The sequence below is a fragment of the Astatotilapia calliptera genome, chromosome 18, assembly GCF_964374335.1.
Source record: "Astatotilapia calliptera chromosome 18, fAstCal68.1, whole genome shotgun sequence".
Lineage (NCBI taxonomy): Eukaryota > Metazoa > Chordata > Actinopteri > Cichliformes > Cichlidae > Astatotilapia > Astatotilapia calliptera.
In genome coordinates, this window is record NC_137439.1 from 13,757,749 (window position 1) to 13,779,605 (window position 21,857).

At 39.2% G+C, this 21,857-nt stretch overlaps 1 protein-coding gene across 2 annotated transcripts; it reads left to right on the top strand.

Annotated features, from left to right (window-relative positions):
• Positions 1-2,966: 2,966 nt before the first annotated feature.
• On the top strand, positions 2,967-20,347 carry lrrcc1 (leucine rich repeat and coiled-coil centrosomal protein 1). Of its 2 annotated transcripts, XM_026150214.2 has the most exons (19): positions 2,967-3,330; positions 4,851-5,056; positions 5,226-5,291; positions 5,398-5,565; positions 8,698-8,864; positions 9,960-10,178; positions 10,793-10,986; positions 11,693-11,867; positions 13,278-13,426; positions 14,425-14,629; positions 14,940-15,079; positions 15,499-15,700; positions 16,245-16,430; positions 16,721-16,895; positions 17,281-17,444; positions 17,610-17,818; positions 18,021-18,158; positions 18,719-18,854; positions 20,146-20,347. In XM_026150214.2, the coding sequence occupies exons 1-19, from the start codon at positions 3,287-3,289 to the stop codon at positions 20,254-20,256; spliced, it is 3,054 nt and encodes a 1,017-aa protein (XP_026005999.2). In that variant the 5' UTR covers positions 2,967-3,286; the 3' UTR covers positions 20,257-20,347. The 2 variants fall into 2 exon arrangements, with proteins under 2 accessions (XP_026005999.2, XP_080148559.1); XM_080292433.1 differs by lacking the exons at positions 2,967-3,330; positions 4,851-5,056; positions 5,226-5,291; positions 8,698-8,864 and having other exon boundaries at positions 5,402-5,565.
• The last annotated feature ends 1,510 nt before the right edge of the window (positions 20,348-21,857 follow it).

The following is a 21,857-nucleotide window of genomic DNA, read 5'->3' on the forward strand; positions in this document are numbered from 1 at the left end:
CATGGAATAAAATGTTATTCCATGTTGGAATAACATTTTATTCCATGTTATTCCAACATGGAATAAAATGCTGCAAATATTTTTATAATAGCAAACTTTGGAGGCAGAGACATAAAGACTCGCACGTCACATGTTTTGAAGGTATCGTTGTTCAAAATGAAGAATAAAAAAGAAAAATACTAGAACTGATGAGTGTTGACAAAAAGGGTGCATTGTGTCTATCTTATTTTCTTATGTGGCACAAGCAACTATCCAATGTAGTTATTATGATCTATTCATTTTTTTGATGCCGCATAAATTTTAAGACCACTTATTTGTCTTGCTGTTAGATAAACCACTGACTAAACTGACCCCTAAGCCTCGAGCTCATTTTGCCCCACAGCCAATATTAAATAAATAAATAAAATATTTAGTCTAGAAACTAATGATAAACTTTTTAATAATGCAGATACATGTTATGAAAATATAGAACTTTATAACCTGAGATTTAAAAAAAGCATTTGACAAACCTGATATAACTCGTAACTCTACAAAAACCTTGGACACAATAACCTGTGAAAAACAAATGCTTCATTCATAAGGTTCTTCCTTTCAAAGAAAGATGAAAAGGAAGGTGCTAATTAAAGTTTAGGGTCAGTTAACAAAAGGTGTGTAGGGTTGCATAGGTACAGGTGTTAGATCAGCTAACCTTGCCCTACTCTCCCATCCAGAAACTTTCACTTAACTTCTTATGACACCAGTAGCGGATTTAGAAAGTTTCTATAAGACTCATCTAAAACTTCGTCCTCCACTCTCAAGCCATTTTCAAATCTGTCGGTCCAGATTTAATACCTCGACAGATATGTATGGTCCAATCCTAATAACGTTGGTAAGCCTGCTGACTTTTAATCTAGGATCCCCATGAGGTTGATATTCTGTAGTTTTACCTTTGGTAGAGACAGTCACCGAATTAGAGAACTTTAAAGCACATATTTTTGTATCTATATGCTTCATGAATTTATTACACACTTATCTCAGTACATTTCAGGAATCGCTCATGGACAGATTGATCCGTCTCAAGACCTTGTGCACTCTTATTCCAATGTTTAGCTGAGTGGTGCATGTCCAAGTAACAACCATATGATGCCATGACTCAAGGTTTCCCTAAAGAAGGTGTCATTGTGCTATACGTGTTTATGAATCCCTTCACCTGTCAGTGGTTTTAGTTATGTGGCTAATTAGTGTATTTACAACTGAAAAGATTTTTCCAGTAATTAACATTGTATAACTGGTATAATCTTTTCATTCTTCCAGTTTCTTAAACATGAGAATTGAGAGGTCTTTCCATATAATTATTTAATTGCTTCAATTATCAATGTGTAGTCAGGATTTTGTTAACTGAGAAGGATATTTTCCAATAATTTCTGAAGATTGAAGCAAAACAAAAAAAACCAGCACCTGTTGTGAGAACAATATTTAGCTCTAGCCATGTGATTAAAAATATATCCTAATGTCCTGCTAAACTCACTTTGTGCATGGAAATAAAATGACAGTGTTCAGCTCAAAGCATCAGGGAGGCACTCTTATTAACCTTTTCCAAGCTTGTACCAAAGCCTGAAGCTTTACTTCTCTGTAACCTTTCACGCCAGCCTCAAACAATTTTCAAAACAAATGGGATTAATAAGATGAAAACAAAGGTGCAGAATGATGCTAAAATTCTCCAGTTGGCTTTAATTACAGCACCCTTGTGCATTAGTACTGATTCCTAATTGGCTTTGAGATTATTCCTCCCCTCTGTCTTTTGAAATTTTTTATTACAGTGACCTTGAAAACTGCAGCCAATGAGAGATAAGGTGCCGAAGCATCAACAGATGGGATTTCTAATTCACTCACTTCATTTGCACCAGATCATCATTTTCACAGGTTAAGGAGGGCCATTGGCTGGGTTGCAGGTATAATTGGTTCTATCGTTGCTGGCGAGCAGCCAGTGAGTACAGTGATCAGTCATGCAGCGTCTCTAATATGGACAATGCTCACTGTGAGATGAACTGAATCAATCACCGGCCTGCAGAGCTGCTGGATAAATTATGACTATAATAGGGGTCAGGATCTTTATAATACATCTGTGATTAGCCATAGTTGAGCGAAGATACTCAACTTAGAGAAAGCATTGTTTCACAGGGCTATAAGTCAAGGACGGTGCTAATGTAGGAAGTTTTATTAATTATAACTTTGGGGATGCAAGCATGAAAGGAGAAATCTGTATTTAAATTATTGCTCCATGAATAATTCCAGAACTGCAAAAACTGTCAACTGTCATCAGCTTTATGTTCTTCTATTTGTTTTACATGGTCAGAGTTGGTGTATTTCACTCTGGCTGTCATTTATCACTTTCACATAATTAAGCGTATGAAATTTCTCACACGTGTATTAATTTTATTCATTTACACTTTTAACTGAGTGTATTACAAATATCACAGTGATATTATGAACCATTCCTGATTAATTCCCTGACATGCCAAACACCAGTGCTTCAGATTTAGTTTAGTTTAGCTTTGCTTTCCTTCTTTGATAAAACTTCAGAAATATTTAAAGATGTGACTCTAATGCATACTGGGTGATGAAATCAGGAAGTGCAGTAAAGCATTCAAAGGCAAAGGTAGAATAAGTCAGCAAAGGAAAAGTGGGATTGTCAAGTAGGTAAAGAACGAGGAGGTGAAGGCAAAGGAAAAGGCATATAGCGAGTTGTATTTGAGACAGGACACTAAGGAATGACAAAAGGACTTGTATTGATTGGGTAGGAAGAGGGATCAAGCTGAAAGGATGTGCAGCAGGTTAAGATGATTAAAAATTGAAATTGAAATGTACTTATGAGTGAAGAGAACATGTTACGTTTCTAGAGGTGGGCGGAGCAAAGAATCTGTCCCGGATGTGCCCGTTAGCGACGTCTAGTAAACAGGAAGTATGATACGAGAAGCGGTTAGTTCAACTGAACTCCAACGAACAATAAATTTACAACACTTTGTTAGAAAATGAAGTACGAAAGGCTTTTGGGCTCTCCCAGAAGTTGCAGTTGTTCTCTGTTGATGGCCTATAATAAGTTTGGCTCCTTTGAGGCCGCTCGGTAGTCGCTAAACTTTGGCTAGCCTGCTGGGTAACTTAGCAGGATTGTTCAGAGGATGTGTTCGCCGACTTTTTTTTAGCGAGTTTTCTACGTGTTTAGCCTGATGTCGGTAGCGGTTCCTTGGTTTATTTTGTTAGTTAGCAGACTTTACGCGTAGCGGTGGGACAGCTACATGTCGTCGTTATGGCAGGCAAGGAGCTGAGTCTTATTGACAAGAACATAACAAGGTAAAGTTACCTATTCACAACTAACGTATCAAAATTTACATTACATCAGCTAATAAGGGACTACTATGTACCACTGACGAACCGATTAAGTCTGGCATGAATATTTACTTACTTCATGACGAGCTTTACGTTACAATTTTAATCTGATGATAAACGTGATATTTATAAGGAACAATAAGACCCCATACAATGTGAACTATAACTCATTGCTGTATGAGAATGACACGTGTGAATAACATATGAATAACATTTTGTTGACATCAGTACCATTCTTCAATTGTATAGATCTGATTCTAGATAAGATAAAATAAGATGATACATTCCTGCGAGTGCAGACAAAGAATGCTGTAAATAATGTTGAATTGCGAAATGAAGTAACACAAATATTTTATTTCTTTAAAGTAAAGCCTAGATAAGTTAAGCACTGTGGGGAAAAGGCCTATATAGGTTATTAGCGTCATCTACTTCATTATCTAGTGAATACAGATTTTAAAAAGACTGTATGTTAGGTGGACAAAAGCTTTACTACCAAGAATTCAATATTACTGTCTTGCAATATGCAGACAAACAAGTGCAAATAAAAAAGGGCTATGTGGTTGTCAGTTTTAAATTAGTTCTAAATTCCCATGTTCTGTATATAATTTGAACTTTCTAGTCACTGTAATAGGCACACCTTTTCATTGCAGGGTAAGATGCATTTTCTCCTAATTCATTGTGGCAATTCATTGTTAATATTTTGGTCCATATTGAAATGTTGCAGATGTACAGATCCACATCATTTCTCCAATATTCTGTTGTTCAGGTCTGGTGACCCTGTATGAACTCTATCCTCAATTTCCTCGAGCCCTGCTGGAATGTGATTGGCTGAGTAAATATTTGTGTTTAATAGCAGTAGGACAGGTGTAACTAATACAGTGACTGATGGGTGTATGACAGACTGAAAATCCAAACCCAAAAATATTTTAATAACAGAAACCTATTCTCTTAGCTGAAAAGCTGTAACCAGAGGGCTTGACTTTTCTTAATTTATTCGCCGTCAGGACTTGCCAGTTATTCTGTTTGATTTCATGTTTGATTGCTTTTTCAGTTCTCACAGTTTGTGTAAAGACTATAACTCGCGAATATGGAGAGAATAGAAGTACAAGTAGAATCATCAGTCAACTGAGAGACACTTAGGCAACAGAAACTGTATTTGCATAAATGCCATGTTTTTAGTAGTCCACAAGAGGTTGCTTATCTGGAATATTTTCTTTGTAGTAAAATATGAGAATTGTCTTTAATGTCATTGAAAACTGAATACCCTCTAAGTTTTAAACACTTGGATTGAGTTTTTAGAATTTTCAGAGGAGATTTTACATCATTTAAAGTAAACTGTTAAGCAATTGATTAAATAAATTAACAAATTTATTGTTATTGTTATAATAGTCATTAGTTGGTACACATTTACCTTCAGAACATGTACTTATTTGCACAAAGTTTTACCTTCCGCTGTGAATCTGACCTTGTTGCCCTCTTTCTAGCTTGCTAGATATTCCCCTGATACCCACTGTAGCGTCACTTAATCTGCACTGCAATCACATCCCGAGGATCGAGGGCCTGACCTCAGCTTGGCACCTGCGACACTTAGACCTTTCCTCCAATTGCATTTCTAAGATTGAGGGTCTGAGTTCCCTCACTTCCCTGAGGACTTTAAATTTATCCTGCAACTTAATCACCAAGGTTGAAGGTGAGTCTTTAGTCACCATTTAACAGAGATAATAAATGCCTCTGCTCTCTGTGAGTTCTCCAAGTAATAATTCTTTATTAGTGGATCTTGTGTTTACCCTGACATTGCTGTCACTGCTCTATGAGCTGTAAAATCACTCAGTTGTTAATGTCCTCTCCCTTCACTCCAGCACTGAATGGGCTTGTGAATTTAACGAGATTAAACTTGTCCTACAATCAGATAAATGATCTCAGCGGTGAGTTGAATTTTGCCTGAACAGTGTTTTCTTTTTCTGCACCCAAATGAGAATGCTAACAAGTGAATGATGCTTCAATGCTGTCAATTCTTCATGCCTTCATTAGGCTTGTTGTATCTCCATGGCACGGAGTACAAGCTGAAACACCTCAGTCTCCATAGCAACTACCTGGACAGCATTGATCACCTCCTGCAGTGCCTTCTGGGAATACAAGGGTTAAGAGAGGTGATTTTAAGTCAGGATGGCAGAGACAACCCTGTCTGTAGGTCACCAGGTAGGAAACCTTAACACTCATAGACAGGAGCCCTGTTCACATCTATAACAAAAAACTGGTACTTAACGATATTCAGAGGGTGAACAGTGATTGTAGAAATACAGATTTAAAATGCAGAGAGAACGGAAGCAACAAACAAGCCAGAAGCTTTGTGATATGTATTCAATATCTTATCTGAACCACAAGGCCAGCAGACACTTCAGCTGATAGAGCCTGTGACCACTTCTGTATTGGAGTGCAGTTGTATCAAGCAGCTGATTGATGTGATAGCTGTACATGTTGACCTATCAGATGTGTAAATGCACTGGCCTGATGTAGGAGAACCAAACAAGAAGGCTTATGTTTGTTGGGATGGAATTTTCATTAAAACACAATGCATTGAAAACATGGTTTATCTAAAAGGGCATTAGCTCAGCATTGAAAGTCATTGTACTTGTATATTTGAGCTGTTTCCCTCTGAATTCATTTGTTTCTGTTCCTTTCATTTTTAGTACGAACCTGTAGCTATACTGAATGTGTAATAACATACGCCCAGCAAGTGCAGCAATACGTTTTCACTGACATCAATGTAAATGGCTATATTAGAGCAGCGCCCTAATGGTGCGTGTGAGACTTGCTCCTCAAGCGGAAAAATATACCAGTCTTCCATATATTTATTTTTTACGCAATTTGTTCAGTCTTTTTTGCATTTAAAAAAAAATGTTTGCGTGTGTGTATGTGTTTTTTAATGGAACCAGCAGTATACAGGAAATGACTTATTTTGCCAATAGGAGCTCACTGTTGCAAAGTAAATTTGTCCCTTAAGTAGTGATAAAACTGTAGTCTGTAATTCAGACTAAATTAGCTTACTCATATTGCATACATTCAGTGTCAAATTTAAAGTTTTAAATATCTACAAATGCTGTGTTGTCATTGTTGTCCAAGTGTATGTTAGTTAGCTAGATGAAACATATCTTGTGGAAGCTTTTTTAGGTGCTTTTTCAGGTGTTACAACAGTGGGGTGAGCTAGTTGAGGTTGGTCTGATCCCAGCTTGTGTCCCAGAAGGAATTGTCCATAAATCCACCCTCGTAATTGAAAGCCACATAGTTGCTCTCTCTGTGGTTTTGGCAGCTGATTTAATGGTCCTCCTTTTGTCAGCGGGATCACCTGCCTTTTCTTCAGCACGCATTCACTTGACATGCTTTCAATTTCCTCATCCATATGATGTTCCCAGAGTACTATTATTTCCAGCATAATCACTTCCTTGGTGAATGTGGACACAGTGGTCACGTCTGGCTGCAGTTTTGATATTATAATCTGAACTGAGAACTTCGGCTGCTTAACCAAGGCGGTAGTTTCAGCTTAGGGGCGAGATTTCTCTCCAATTCTTATAAAGGTGATAGTCATTGCCAGATGGTTGCATCTGGTGTTTCTAACAGCATTTACCTTGAAGACCTGGTCATGGCACCAGCAATAGTGCTTGCCTCTAAAGGCTTTTGGACAGCTATTGAAAAGATGCTCGTTGGAACACCTTCCAGAGCAAAGAGGGCAGGGAGGTGTCTCTCTGTGACGAGGTTTTCTAGAGTGGATAGGACATCAAATACACCTTGGACAAAGAAGTCCAGTCTCTCCTAACGCCTTAGGTCATTGTTTTGAGTAAGAAAAGCATCTGGCAAGCTGCTTGGTAGCTGTTCATTCTTTGTTTAAGAACATCCCAAATTCACCTTTTGTCAGGCATTTTGCATGTATCACATAATGATGTAGATGAAAGACTGGACTGTCAACAAGGTGTTTGCTAAGTAGCAAAGAATGGATATAAATTCAGAAGAATAGGGGAAGAAAAACTCCCTTTGACACTTTGCAGACATTTAACATGTACCAACAAAGTCCTATAACACACTGAAGGAATGGAAAAATCCCAGGAAACATAATGGAGGGCACTTAAATGGAATGTCAACCATCTAATCTCAGAAGTCAGTGAGAAATCATCACATCAGCTACTATGAAAGATTATTATTGTTATTATTATTATTGTAAGATGTTCATTTTGTAATAATACTCTGTTAGTTGTGCTTTATGGTTGTGTCTCTGTTGTGTGCTCCTGGGCAGAGTTAGGCTAACTTCAGAATTGTGCGTAGTTTTGTAAGAAGGAAGACTAGAGTGCAGATGGGACTCCAGGGGGTATGATATTTTGGCTTTATTGATGGAGATAAGCACTAATGAGGTTTCCTGTTGTGGTGAACCAAAGACTATGATGTGATGTTTACTGCAGACTGGCTGTGGTAACAAGGCCAGGGTCTCTGATGGCAGGGGTGAGAGGAGATGAAAAGATGAAAAGTTGGAATTGTAACTTTGTTCCAGGTCTTCCAGGATCGCTTCTTTGGATTACACTTTATTTTGAGCATTTCCGCATCAAATGCGAGTATGTCAGTTCGCTGAATTTGCAAAAAGCAAAAGTTTGTTGTACGTTATCCAATTACAGAAAAAAATAGGTCGATACATAAATTATATATATATGAAAAAGATAAACAATTTAATTCATATTTTCCAACTGCAGTTGGATCAAACTTTAATAATAGCACCCAGCATATCAGCTATGAACAGCAGTTTTAGAGGATATTTTTTCCAATTTTGCAGAATAACTGATTTAAAACTCCCCCTGTAATGAAAGTCCAGTGAATATCAGTCAAACTGACAGCCGCTATTAGTAATGACTGTGATCTTTTAATCTCTTTGTTTATCTTATATTTGGCTTCTTCATTAATTGGATTGGCTGCAGTTAAATTAATGTAAAAAGCTTTTCAGTGATCCTTTGCACCCATTATCCATATCTTCCAGTTAATGATTAATTCACAGCACTAGTTGTTGAAGGCGTCTCTTTTCATGTTGTTAAATACGAGAAGGCACTCTTGCAACTCTTGCTGTCTGTATGTGTAGATATACTTGCATAAGTTGTGCTCACTACCTATTAAATAGGGTACATCAGTAGTGCATATGAAGGTGACACACAAAGGTTATTCATTCAGAATGAATTATTTGATCTTTCATGAAGGTCATATGCACCACTGATGTGACATTACTGAATAAGAGACTCATGGCAATCAGGCCTCGACAGGTTTCTCTGATATACCTGCGTTCCTATCTTACTGCAGGTTACAGGGAGATTGTTTTGCGGTCACTGCCGCAGGTCTCTGTTCTGGATGGCCTAAACCGACTGGGAAACCGATCACCTCAAAGTCTCAGTAGTCTCTGTGATATCCCCGGTCTAGAAGATTACGTGGACCTTCTACTCTCATCTGACACAAGTCACAATGAACCGGTAATTTTTTATGCTAAGCTACTATCAATTCCAGTGTAGTTCTTTTATTTGTTTAGATATACTCACCATGCTTTAGGGACTTTTGTTATTAAATCCTGTTTTATTTGACCGGAAAGTCTCTCGCCATGTGTTTGCTTTTTTGCAACTGACACAAACATAAAGTTATTTCCCAACAATTAATTTACAGCTTTCATAACGCAACAGAATGTGAGACGCATGAGAACAAGAAAGTTGTAGAACAGTTTCCACTTATTGTATGAGTGATGCTCAACTGCCTGATAGGCAGCATATCAAAATCCTGCGCTCCTGATACAAAAGAAAGAAGAACCGAGAATTTTATTGTCATACACACCACAAATAACTGTGGGTATGTTGAGCAATGAGGTTCTTACTTTTCGGGTTCACTACACACAAATAAATAAATAAAATATAATAATAGATTAATAAGCACAGAAAAAATTTAATAAATAAAGCACGTACTATTTACAGAAGAGTAGAGGGTGGTTAGTTATGCAAAAACACAAATTCCATCTATCCCATCAGCTGTCGTAGGGCAGGATGCAGTGTACAGGTCACCAGTCCATCAGAGAACAGACAGACAACCATTCACATCTTTACCTTTGTCCAATTTAAAGTCAACAATTAATGCACCTCTTTGTACCGTCGGAGGAAATCGGTTCACCCGGAGAAACCTCACACAAACACTTTGTATTAACCTAAGACAAAATATCATAATTACACAGCTTTGCTTATAGAAGACCTAATTATGTAGGTCTGCTTCGCTGCAACGAGGAATATCATCGAGCCAAATAGATTTCCCGGTTGTCACTGAATTATTGGAACATAATGAATTTATGTATACTGGGATGATGAAAGTTTGGTTGCTTTACAATATACTACTTTGCATATTCATTGCACCAGATGGCAGTTTCTGTCTGTTTTTCTACAGGAAAACAAACTGCAGTAGAAGCCATTTTTCTTGCCGTTATTAACTCTTTTCTGTCTCTGCAATGAAGTCCTGTAAATACATTATAATTCGAAACCACACTTTTGCATTTGGAAACTCTGAAATAAAAGTGAAAGTTTCCGTTGCAGGTCAGAGGCGATGCTCCTCTCACCACACCCCGCATTGACCAGCTGCTGACCCAGTTTCGTCAGAGAGGTGCTACCTCAGAAGTAATCACAGACCCAGTCACACAACCAGAACCTCCGCGCACACAGCCGGTTCACTCCACTGTGACTGATAAAGGAGACCCCGTTAATGAAGAGCGCATCAGGAAACTGGAGCACCAGATGTCCCAGCTCATCCAGCAGGTGTACACCTTTTTGAAGATCAATTTTTTGCGCATATGTGCCTTGTTGTTTTTTTTTCTTTTGTTTTTTGGCTTTTTTTAAAATAATGATAGTAGGAAAAGGTGGGAAATGTTAATGTAATTGATGTTCTCTTAATCTACTGCACTTTGAAGTTATTTGTTCAATATAAATTATTCATGGCGATATTTTGAAGTCATCTTTACATAAATTAATTTTTGCACATTTGGCTCTTAAATGGTGATTTATCCCCAAATAAAGTAGTGTGCAAAACTCCTAAATCACCCCTCTGCTCTTTATATTTTGCTTATAATGAGCCAGGCTTTCTTGTCATTTTTACCCCTCCCAGCTGTAAGTAGCCTATCTGTTGAACACAGTGGAGGCTCTATCATGGTTTCGGGCAGGATTTCAGCCACTGATGTTCATATTTGACCCACCATCTGAAAAGAGTCTGATCACAGCTTCAAACTGTAAAAACTCTGTTTTTGCCTTATGTGCCATTTGTGTTAACTGATGTTGGTGTACCTATTTCCCACTTTTTTATATTTCCTAGAAAAATATAAGGAACCGGGGGGTGACAAAAAAACCCTTTAAGTATTTCTTTGTTATTTACCCAGAACCCTGTAGATAATAAATCCAGAAGATCTGCCCATTCTGTGGTGATGGTACGGAAAGCCAAGCGGGACACAGACCGCACTTCAGAAAGTGAATGTGACAGCGGGAAGGAAAACAGGAGGCAAACGAGAATTCCCAAATACCATGACAGCGTAACATCGTCGACAACCACCAAAGAGACCAAGAGATCAGAGAGGTGATTCTGCACCAAAAGAGATTTCTGGTGTCATGTTAGCTGCTTTGAAATGCCATCATGTTTATATTTGGACTCCCTGATTTTGTTATAGCAGCTGAGATCCAACTTAGCAAAGCCTAAAACTTGATGAACCTAAACTATGTGAAGACATTTTCAGCACTGGTGGGCACTACATCAAAATCAGAGAGTGTACCTCTAAGCAATGATAATCACATTCATACATTCACCAAACAATATGCAGCAATGGGTTTTTCCATATTGTTCATCATGCATCAACTTAATATTATCAGGTATCTTGATTAGGGAAATTCCTTTTACCTCCCACTTGAGAGGGGGTGATAAATTTTCCTCAGAGAGATGATATGTTATAGACGTTTCTCCTCTCTGTTAGAAATTACCGCCGGCAGCTCACTCGCATGATTAATGGCCACGCTTCTCTGGTCAACCCCCTCATCTTACTTCATCATCCACTAATGACATGTGCTTAAGATTCAGAAATTTAACTTAAGTAATCTCACAATAGCCCTCATCAAAAAAAGGTTACTTTGAAATATTACTTCAAAATTCAAAGTTGTTCAGACTTTGCTTCCCTATAAAACTCAGTAAATCTTCTGCTTTGACCTTTGTTTAGCCAGACATTAGCTGGAGGGTTGTTTAGAATCTATTTTACAGCCAGTTTAATACTTGTGATTTGTTTTATGTGCAGCGATCAGGAGAATCATAAACGGAGGGCTTCAAAGTCTGCCGTTGGATCCAGGACGAAGGCTGGTAGCACAGGGAGTGCAGAGGCAGTGAGGCCAACAAGGAAAGGACCTTTAAGAGCAGCTAAGGCCTCAGGCGATATGAAAACCAGATCCACTGAAGAGGAGGAAACCTACAGGGTACACGATGGACGGGTCACCTAGCTGCTTCTGTTTTTATTGAGTGACTGTAAAATAGAAACGGTTCTGTCCCCATTCAAAAAGAGAGTAAATTGGTGTGTTTGCAGAAACATTTGTGTAAACAAAAAAAAAAATGCAGGAATAGAATAAATGGATAATGCTTTTAGAAGGTGACAGCAGAAATAGGACCACAGTAAACAGAAGGTTTTTCATGTTTTGCTCTTTGTTTCTGAGAGCTTTGTTTCAGTAACATTGACTTTATCTTTGTGATGTCAATAACTTCTTTGTGGTAACTTTGTTAAATTATGCGCAAAATAGAGTTCAAGCCAGTAGTCCATCATCTGTTTGGTTATTTAATTTCAGTACATTTAATGAAACTCTTGGCTTTTTGTTGTGATAAGAAAACATTCGATTCCTTTCCACAAACAAAGTTTCTATTTTTTCAATCATTTATTCAACAAAAATATCAACAGATCCAACATTCTTCTGTCAAAGTAACAGAACAAACTTCTTGTAGGCATTTCATGTAGTTCTCTACAAGTCTCTTTCATTAGTTTGCTGATATTATTTGACAACCTCCATGTAAAATTCATTCTATTGCAAGAGATTAATGATTTTTCATACTTATACTGTGTGCTTCAAATGCCCCCAACATCTGAAATGATTTAAATCTGTGCTTCTTGTTCTTTGTCTGCCATTCTTTATCCTGCTGACGGGTCCACTTTTACTTCAACGTTTGGACAAACGCTCGTCTGTTATCTTCAAGCAGAATTCACAGTTCAATCAATTCCTGCAAACTCCCCAATCCTGAGGCAACAAAGCAACACCAGTCATAATATTTCTACAGTCATAATTCACAGACTCTTTCAGGGTCTCTTCCTGAAAAACTGTGATTCATATGCATCGATAATATCTGCTGCCACTGTGGCCAAACAACTCTTTTATTTGATCTGCCGTTCAGAGCATATTATTTAAAAAAAAAAGCAAAAAAAAAAAAAAAGCAGTGTCATGTCCTCCATGTTTATTGGCAGATGGTAGTTGTTCTTTAATGTTTTTTTGGACAGCACAGGCTTTTGTTTCTGGCACGTATCCCATGCAGTAATTTCTAATATTGGATTTATCCTCAAAGCAGATGTAACACGAGAGAAAAATGGTGGAAATATCTTTTATTCCTAACAATATTTTTTGAGGGGTACTCACTTGTTTATACAGGGGGGTAAAAATCCTCAATGTTGCTTTCATTGTTCCTACAAAAACAACGAGATGCTTTAAATAAAACTGTAAAAAACACTTGAGCTGTAAGAATAAATTGGTATTTCAACTTAAAGAAAAAATGACTTTTTTTTTTTTTTAAGCGTTCAGCGTGTGTTTACTCTGGGAATTCATACTTTGTGTATGTGTTCTGCTCAGACGATTGTGGAGGAGCGTGACCAGGAACGGGAAAGACGCTGGAAAGCAGAACAAGCTGTGAGAAAGCTAACAGAGGAGCTCAAGTGCCTGCAGACCAAGGTCAGCGAGGAAAAGGACCTTCAGAGCATGGCCCTGCACACTACAGACAGGTAAGAGGGAGGCACATTTACCGTGGACGCCTCTCATCACAAACCTCCACTTGAATCTGTTAGGCAGCTCTAAAGCAGATATCATGCTGGAAAAAAAAGCGATAATTGAACTCTTCTCTGTGGATTTTAGTTGTCAGCTTCATAATGGATCCTCATCTGTTTCTACTCTCTTCATCTTTTGTATTGGCTCTCTTGAGACCAAGGCCTGCTGCGTGTCTCATTGTTCAACAATGAGTATCTATCCCACCATTAAAATGTCTCACTATCACAGTGCCATAGTCTCTTTAGAAATCATGCTCACATTTTGGCTCCATTACACCAAAAACCTTTCAAGTATGCCTGCAGTTGTCTGCGATAATAAAGCTATTTAGTATAAAGATCATTAAGCGACGCAGCCATCCTGATTATATACCTAACGTTTAAATTTCCAGAGGCTTTGATTAAATATTCCTATCTCTGCTGCCACAAGGCCATTTTACTTCTTCTCTGTACGGTCTTCGCTGGCACCACATCCTGCTTAGATAAATCTGCATTATGGTTGTAATTAGAGGCCCGATGACGCGCATATGTCAGCAGTATTACACAAATCAATCTTAACTGTCACTTTCTAATGACACTGAACACGGCTGTTACTGTTGCCGTCCATGCTCAGCGAGAGACAGATTACAGTGACTCATCAAAGCACATTTTAATAGTGGACTACTGTGCGTGAGCTGCTTCTACTGTTTTATAGTTTCTTAGTTGTCCCCTGTGTGCCTCATTTCCATTTCTACTTCCATTGTCTCTCCCATGAGATAAGATTTTGACTATACTATAGCGTTAGAGTTCTTCAGTTTCAAAAGCTATCACATATTTGACACTATGGAAGGACAGCCAAGGGCATCACAGAATTGGGGAGTGCTTTCTGGTACCAATTTCTATATAAAGTGAAAAGAGAAATTCAGAGTAGTACCGCGGCTTCCCTTGGACACCCTTATCGTATTTTTCTCCCCATCCAGACTGAAAGAATTGCTGCTGAAAGAGCGATCGGGGCACTCTGAGCTGCAGGCTCGTGTTGAGGAGCTGGAGGGGAGGTGTCGATCCCTAACCCAGCAGCTGGAGCAGGCCCGCAGCTGTGAGGAGCAGCACAAAACTGCACTGCATAGACTGGAGGAAAGCGTTTCCCACGGAGAGGCGCTTAGGGCTCACCAGCAGGCTGAAGAGGTACAGATGTTCGCTTATTTCCCCTAGAACAAATCATGTTGATAAAGATAAGGTATATTCAGTCAGGCGGTGCTAATCGATGCTCGACATACAGTTTTTCTCCCATCAAAGCAAGTTTATCACACTGCATCTGCTACATTCGATTACCTGCCGCTGAGCTCCCCTTATCACTCTAATTTTTGATTGTAACGACGCATTAGTTCACTGATCCAGCCTGGAGTGAATACATTCAGATAGATAAAAGGATTCAGTACAGAGAGGTCATTCAGCTCTGACAGGCTGGTATAAAACATGTGCTGACCTTCCTCAGATAAAAAGGCAACAGGAACTGCAGAACAAGGCAGCAGCTCTGAAGAGAGAGTTGGACATCCAGAGAGCGTCAGTACGACAGCACAAAGACAAACTGCAGCAGCTGCATGAACTGCTGGCAGCCAGGGAACAAGAGCACAGGTACATCTAAGAAGAAGAACCCCTGCTAAATATAAAGTTCATCTTTAGATGCCATGGAAACCATTTCTGTGAAAGAGTTGCTTCTCATGAGCAGTGTGATCCTAGATAAATGCAACATTTTCTCATAAATTTTGAAATATTATAAAATGCTTAGAAATCTGGAAAAGTTTTATTATTGCTTATTTGTCATGAATCCCCCAAGGTACCCGATTGAATGCCAAGTTTCAAGGGGTTCTAATATCTAATGTTGTTTAATTTAGAAATTTGCATCTAAATTAAATATTGGATGCAAATGCAAAAAAAGATACAAATGCAAAAACAGATTACAATAAGCAGTTACATGCCTTTAGAGTTTCTGTTGACGACACAGTCTCCATTTAAAGAGGCGTTTATCCTCGTTTGCGTCATTCTTCCTACAGAAAACAACTAGAGTTGCGGTTACAACCCGGTGGGGCAGATTTTCATGATGCTGTGGCGAAGGAAGTGGCATCAGTGGAAGAAAGGCACAGCCACAGGGAGGCGGAGCTGCAGGAGAAGCTGGCAGAGGGCAGGAAACAGTACACTGCTCTGGAGGACGAGTTCCGCATGGCGCTAACCATTGAGGCTGCTCGCTTCTCTGAGGTCTGCTAAAAGATGGACCCCTGCCATCCAGATGGCCTATAATCACTGTAATGTTGCCCTGAATTTTACACTACAATCTCTGAGCAGTCCAGCTGATAAATGATTACTTTGAACACTAAAAAGTGAAATGATTGAACTTGATTTCACCCAGTTGGGAGAGACTTGGCTGATGGGTTTTTTTTTCAGCACGATGGGGAAAACTGGTATTGAATTAGGATCTTTTGCCTCTGGACAAGTAGTCTTTGATTGTCACATGGACAGAAGCTTACAAAAGGATTGGGCTCGAATCAATTCAGAATGTTCAAAAATGTAATCTCATTTTTGATTGCTACTGCTTGCACAAATTTCTGCTCTTAGTCACCCAAACTTGTGACCTTTGAGAAAAGTGTGAAAAAGCTATTGTGGGGCACGTGTTTCTGTAAAGCCATGGCTCTGAAACTGTTCTGACCGATTAAAGTGTCAGGTAATGCTCGGACCTACGCTTTGGTTAACTCCCAAGATTTCTTATTAACATTCAGTTCCACACTCTCACTTTTTTCTGTAGGTAAAGGAGGCGTGTGATCAGATGACTGCAGAGCTGATGGAACTCAAGGCAACCCTGGCCCAGTCCCAAGAGAGGGAGAGGAAATCAGGCTCTCTAGTGCAGGAGCTCACTGCTATGGTCAAAGAACAGAAGAGCCGCATCTCTGAGCTCATCAAAGCCAAGAGAGATGCTGTCACTGATCTAAAGGTGTGCAGCATTGCAGTAAGAGAGGGAGATGTGGGTGATTTTTATTCCAGCATTTCAACTGGATTTGAGCCCAGATTGCAGGATTTAAAATATTGAAATATGACTTCATGTGAGATAGCATGGGCACAGATTCATCAGTCACTGCCTTTTCAAAAACATGTTAACCCTGGTCCTGTAGGAGACTGACTACTTTGAGACATCATGAATACTGAATGGTCCAGCTGCCTTCCCATCTGCCATCCATGACAGATGGCCATTGATCATTAATACTGTCTGTCTCTCTCTGCCAGAGCCGTCTGCATTCCTTGGAAGCAGAGGTAGGACAGGACCGGCATCTTGGCCTGCAGCTAGAGTTGCTTAAGAAAGATAAGGCTAGAGTGTTGTCTCAGCTCATGGCTCAGGAGTCGGTGATAGACGGCCTCAAGGTAGAGAGGAAGATTTGGGGCCAGGAGCTCGCTCAGCAAGGTGGGAAAAATTCAGGAGAGTACTTGTTTTGCACCTTGAGTCTGCCCTGCAGTGCACAGAAAAAGCTGATAATGCAGTTTTAGCTGTTTATTGGCAATCAGTGGTGCGGGTCCTCCCTGGAGCCAATCTAATGCACTGACTTGTGCTTAACTCGTAAAATTTTGGAGATTTCCACCTTAGAGGTAATTTAAAAAGAGGCTCAATACAGTACGTGCTGATTTACATTTTTATCAGGTAAAAGTCTGCCATCTAGTGGTTATAGCCCAGATGCACAATTAGAAAACACCGGGCCAGCTTTCTTTTTTATATCCCTCTTAACGTTTGTCTTCCACATGTGTTTACATAGAGAGTTAAAGCGACATTTTGATGGGTTATTCTTTTCCAGGAGCGTCTTTGGCTCAGGACCGTGGTCGTTTAGAGGCCAGGATAGAGGTGCTGAGTGCTGAGTTGGAGGCTCAAAGGAAACAGAATGAGAAGGACAATGATACTCTTAGAATCAAAGCCAAAATCATGGACGACCAGACAGAAACCATTCGCAGACTCAAAGAGGTAGGTTGAGAACTTGTTTTACTCAAGCCAGAGGGCTCAAACTCCAAGCTAAACAACAACAAAACAAAACTTTTGTGTTTTAACCGTCATTGTTGTGCTTTGTAATCATTTATGCATTTATTCATATTATCATGCAGTTTCTCATTATCAGTCACTGCTTTGTAGTCCTTGCAGGAGCGTGATGATCAGATCCGAAGGCTGAAGGAGGAGGCAGCAAAGGCTCAGAAGAGGCTTCAAGAGCAGCTGGAGGAGGAAACAACCCAGCAGGCTGAACTGAAAGAGCGAGTGGAACATCTGAGCCTGCGCAAGGAGGAACTGAAGCAGCAGCTGGAAGACAAGGAGGCAGAGCTCGAGCAGGTCAAAAGAGTTTACAGGCAAGTACCCCAGCATAACCACAAAAAGGAAAAGGGCCTGCTTTAGGCAGAGTACTTTCTGACATTTTAGGGTAACAATTGTGTTTAAATCAAACAAGTTCCAATGTTAGTGGTGCTACTGACCCGAAGATGATCAGACATTAAAGCTTTAAGCTGTTTCTAAACCAGTATGTTTTATGCTTTGTGTCTTTCATCTTTTTAGTGAATCCACTAAGAAGTGGCAGGAGAAGGCAGACTTGCTCACTCGGCTGGAGAGCCAGGTGAAGCGTATGAAGGAGAACTTTGATTCCAGGGAGTGCTTGCTGCTGGAAGAAAGAGAAAAGGCAACAGAAGCACACAGGTATGTTAAATATCAAGTTATTCTCTCCCGGTTGTTCAGAGACTGCCCTTATCAGGGACTTTCAGTGATACTTTTGCACTGCTGCTGGTTCACTCTCTTGGGTCAGGCATGTTGAAATGCATTTTATTTGCCTTTCTTTGTGTCTAGAGTGCTGTTGTTTGGTTTCTATCATTGATTGTTGTGTGTTTGATGTTTGCCTGCCTGCTGGGAAGAACTCAGAAGAAAGATGATATATAGCTTTGTAGATTTTGCACCAGTAAGAAGTAGTTTTTAACAAAGCCCTTATGAAACTGTAATGTTATGGTACTTAAAAAGTCTCAGATGTCATATCAGGATTAGGAAAGTGTTTGAGTCTTTTCCCCATAAAGCAAGGCAAGGTGAATGCTTTTGTTGTAAATAAATGATCACATAAGGCTGCACTTCCTGTGTTAGTACTTTATACCTGTGGCCTTTCACCATCAAAAACGCAGACATGTATTTTTCCCAAGGCAGCATTTGGAGAGCATCCAAAGTACCACTCCTTACGCAACCTGTCACGTTTGTGTTGGTCTGTTCCGCAGAGCTGCACTAGAGAAATTACACTGCGTGGACGATGCTTTCCGTCGACAGCTGGAGTCCGTCCAGGCTGCCCATCAAGCTGAGCTTCTGGGACTTGCTAATGAAAAACACCAAAAGATAGAAGAGGCCAATCAGAAGGTAAAATGTGGGCAGCTTTCCCACAAATGTTTTTTTCTCCAAAGTGGAAGAAAGAAACTGGTATGTCTTGGTATGAGAAAGGGGAACGCAAGCGTTGGTTTGCCTCCTCTGTGACAGTTCAAAAATAAGGTGTAAGAGAGGCTGCAACGGAAGCATTTCGTAACAGACTTTAGTCGCTTGCTTCACTGTTGGATTCATAATTCATTATAAATTATGGGGAAGATTCAGTCACTGAAAAACTGAAATTCTTCTCATACTGTAACGGTTTGTTGTTATGCAACAGTTGATGACATTCATCACTTTTTCTGGTCAAAATAAAAGTCACTGTGACAACGTTAGATTAAAAAATAATGATGAGGAAAATGTTTTAAAGTAAAGCATGTTTTCTTTTGTCATACCTCCAGTCAAGGGGTGGGTTTTCTTCAGAGGGCTATGTTGTGTAACATAAAGTAAGTAAAGTGCTGCACTTTGATGTAAACGTGGTACACACAGCATTGAATGATAGTCCACAGATTTTTGTACACATTACAAATAAGAATGGGACCTCAGTCCAAAAACCAAGAAGTGAGCTTGTGCAACATAGTTTTGTTCTGCATTACATCTTTGAAGTAGTGCTGAATGACAATAAAGTAAATCTTGACACCCCCCCAGAAAAATATGAGTAAAAAGTGCTGTAGTGCACAGAAAAGCTTTGTTTGTGTGGCACACATTCATTTGGAGTCTTACTGAATGGTATTATTGGGGGCAATTGTGGCTCAAGAGTTGGCAGTTCATCTTGTAATCGGAAGGTTGCCGTTTCGAGCCCCGGACAGTCTCGGTCGTTGTGTCCTTGGGATGTGGCTGCAATGTAGCTTGCCATCACCAGTGTGTGAATGTGTGTGTGAATGGGTCGATCACTGAATATAGTGTAAAGCACTTTGGGGTCCATAGGGACTAAGTAAAGCACTATACAAATACAGGCCATTTACCATTTACAGATGTATTAGACTTAATCATCTCAACATAAAATATACATAATAGATAAAATTGATACATAAAATATGCCATTTCCTTTTTTTGTTGGATTGTTTATTTGTCCTTTTAAGACACCCAGGGCTGGGTTGAGATGGTTCAGCGACCGGTTCTGGCCCTCTGGTCATATGTTGCCAATGTGTGCTCTGGTCATTGCCTGGTTTTAATTGCATTTTACCCATCAAGACATGGTTAATAAAATGCTAGTTAACATACAAATGTTTTGAAAAGCAGTTTGTGTTTCTGCTGCTGATGTTGTCTGTCTGTGCTTCTTCCTCAGGTATTTGAAGTGGAGGAGGAGATGCGGCAGCTCCTGGAGGAGACAGAAACTAACAAGAGAATCATGGAAGAGAAAATGAAACGTCTCAGCAGTGTACTAAAAGACTTTTAACAAATAACGGGGTTGTTTTTGTATTTTTGTTTTAGAATAAGTTCTATTTTAGTACTGTATTATTTATTCAATAAATTCTTCTTTGATCTTATTTTTGTTTTCTGTTTCTAACCAGAGACCACAAAAGGCTAATGAGACAAAATGATTTAACAGTTTGTGGTTAGTTCAGATAGAAAGAAGCTAAATTGTGTTCTTAAATACAGAGTTACATTAAGAACAATCATAACTACTCCAGTTCCGAGTAAACACAGGAAAGCACAAAACTGACTGCTTTAATGTTATGTCACTACGTTATGCAAACCTGCAGTTTTATTTAAGGCTGAAATGGTTATTAAATTACAGCTTTGTGGTCTAACTGCTCCAAGATAGGCAGGTAAACAGAAATTAATTCAGAAGGTTTTCCTTTCATTTAAAATGAAGAAATACAACCTTAATTCCAAAAAGTTTGGGTGCTGTGATGAATGTAAACAAAAACAGAATGCAATTTTTTGCACATCTCATAAAGCCATATTGTAGTCATAATAGAAAAAATAAAATACATTAATTGTTTTAAGTGAATAGATATAATATTTTAAGAAATAAAAAAATAGGATAATTTTCAATTTGATGATTGTCACACATCTCAAAAAAGATGGGCTAGGGCCATGTTTACCACTGTGTGGCATCCGTTCTACTTTAAGCAACAGTCTGTAAATATCTGGGAACTGAGGAGATCAGTTCTTGGACTTTTGGGAGAATGGTGTTCCATTCTTGTCTGATTCTAACTGCAATGAAAGGTCTGGACTGTTGGAGGCCGGTTTGGCACATGGACACCTCTACTGTGAAGTCCTGCTGTTGTAATAGCTACAGTATTTGGTTTAGCATTGTCTTGCTGAAACATGCAAGGCCTTCCCAGAAAAAGATGTTGATGGGAGCATATACCGTAGTTTTCGGGTCATAAGCCGCTACTTTTTTCCCACACTGTGAACACTGCGACTTATACTGACGTGCGGCTAATGCATTTCTTTTTTCATGCGGCCAAAAACATTTTGCCTGGTAACAGTAGACCAATCAAAATGACAAGTATTGTATATATACACGGTATATATTTTTATCAGTTGTTAAGAGACGTTGTAATGTTGTTTGTGCACTGTTCCGTAAAAAAACCATAAGCAACGTAATTTGTGTGTTACGATACGTACGTAGACTTAAAGGTAGCCGTGTTACAGGCGCTGTTCGAGGAAAAAAAGCATTTGCAGTATGTATTTTTGTATGTTACCATAACGTTTATGTTACCATGTTTATGTTACCTTATATTAAACGTTAAAAATCCTCACGTGTAATATTTCTGTGTAAATATCTCATATTACAGGTGAAATGCATACGGCTTAAAATCCGGTGCGGCCTGTACAAGTACAAAATTGATTTTCTTTCTACAATTAGAGCATGCGGCTTTTAATCAGGTGCGCTCTGTAGTTCGGGAATTACGGTATATTGCCCTACAACCTGTAGACCCTGCAACATAGTGCATTTCCAGAGGTGCAGGCTGCCAATTTGCCATTGATGCTAATGGACCCCTATATCATCAGAGATGACAGGCATATAATATTTAATTTTGGCCT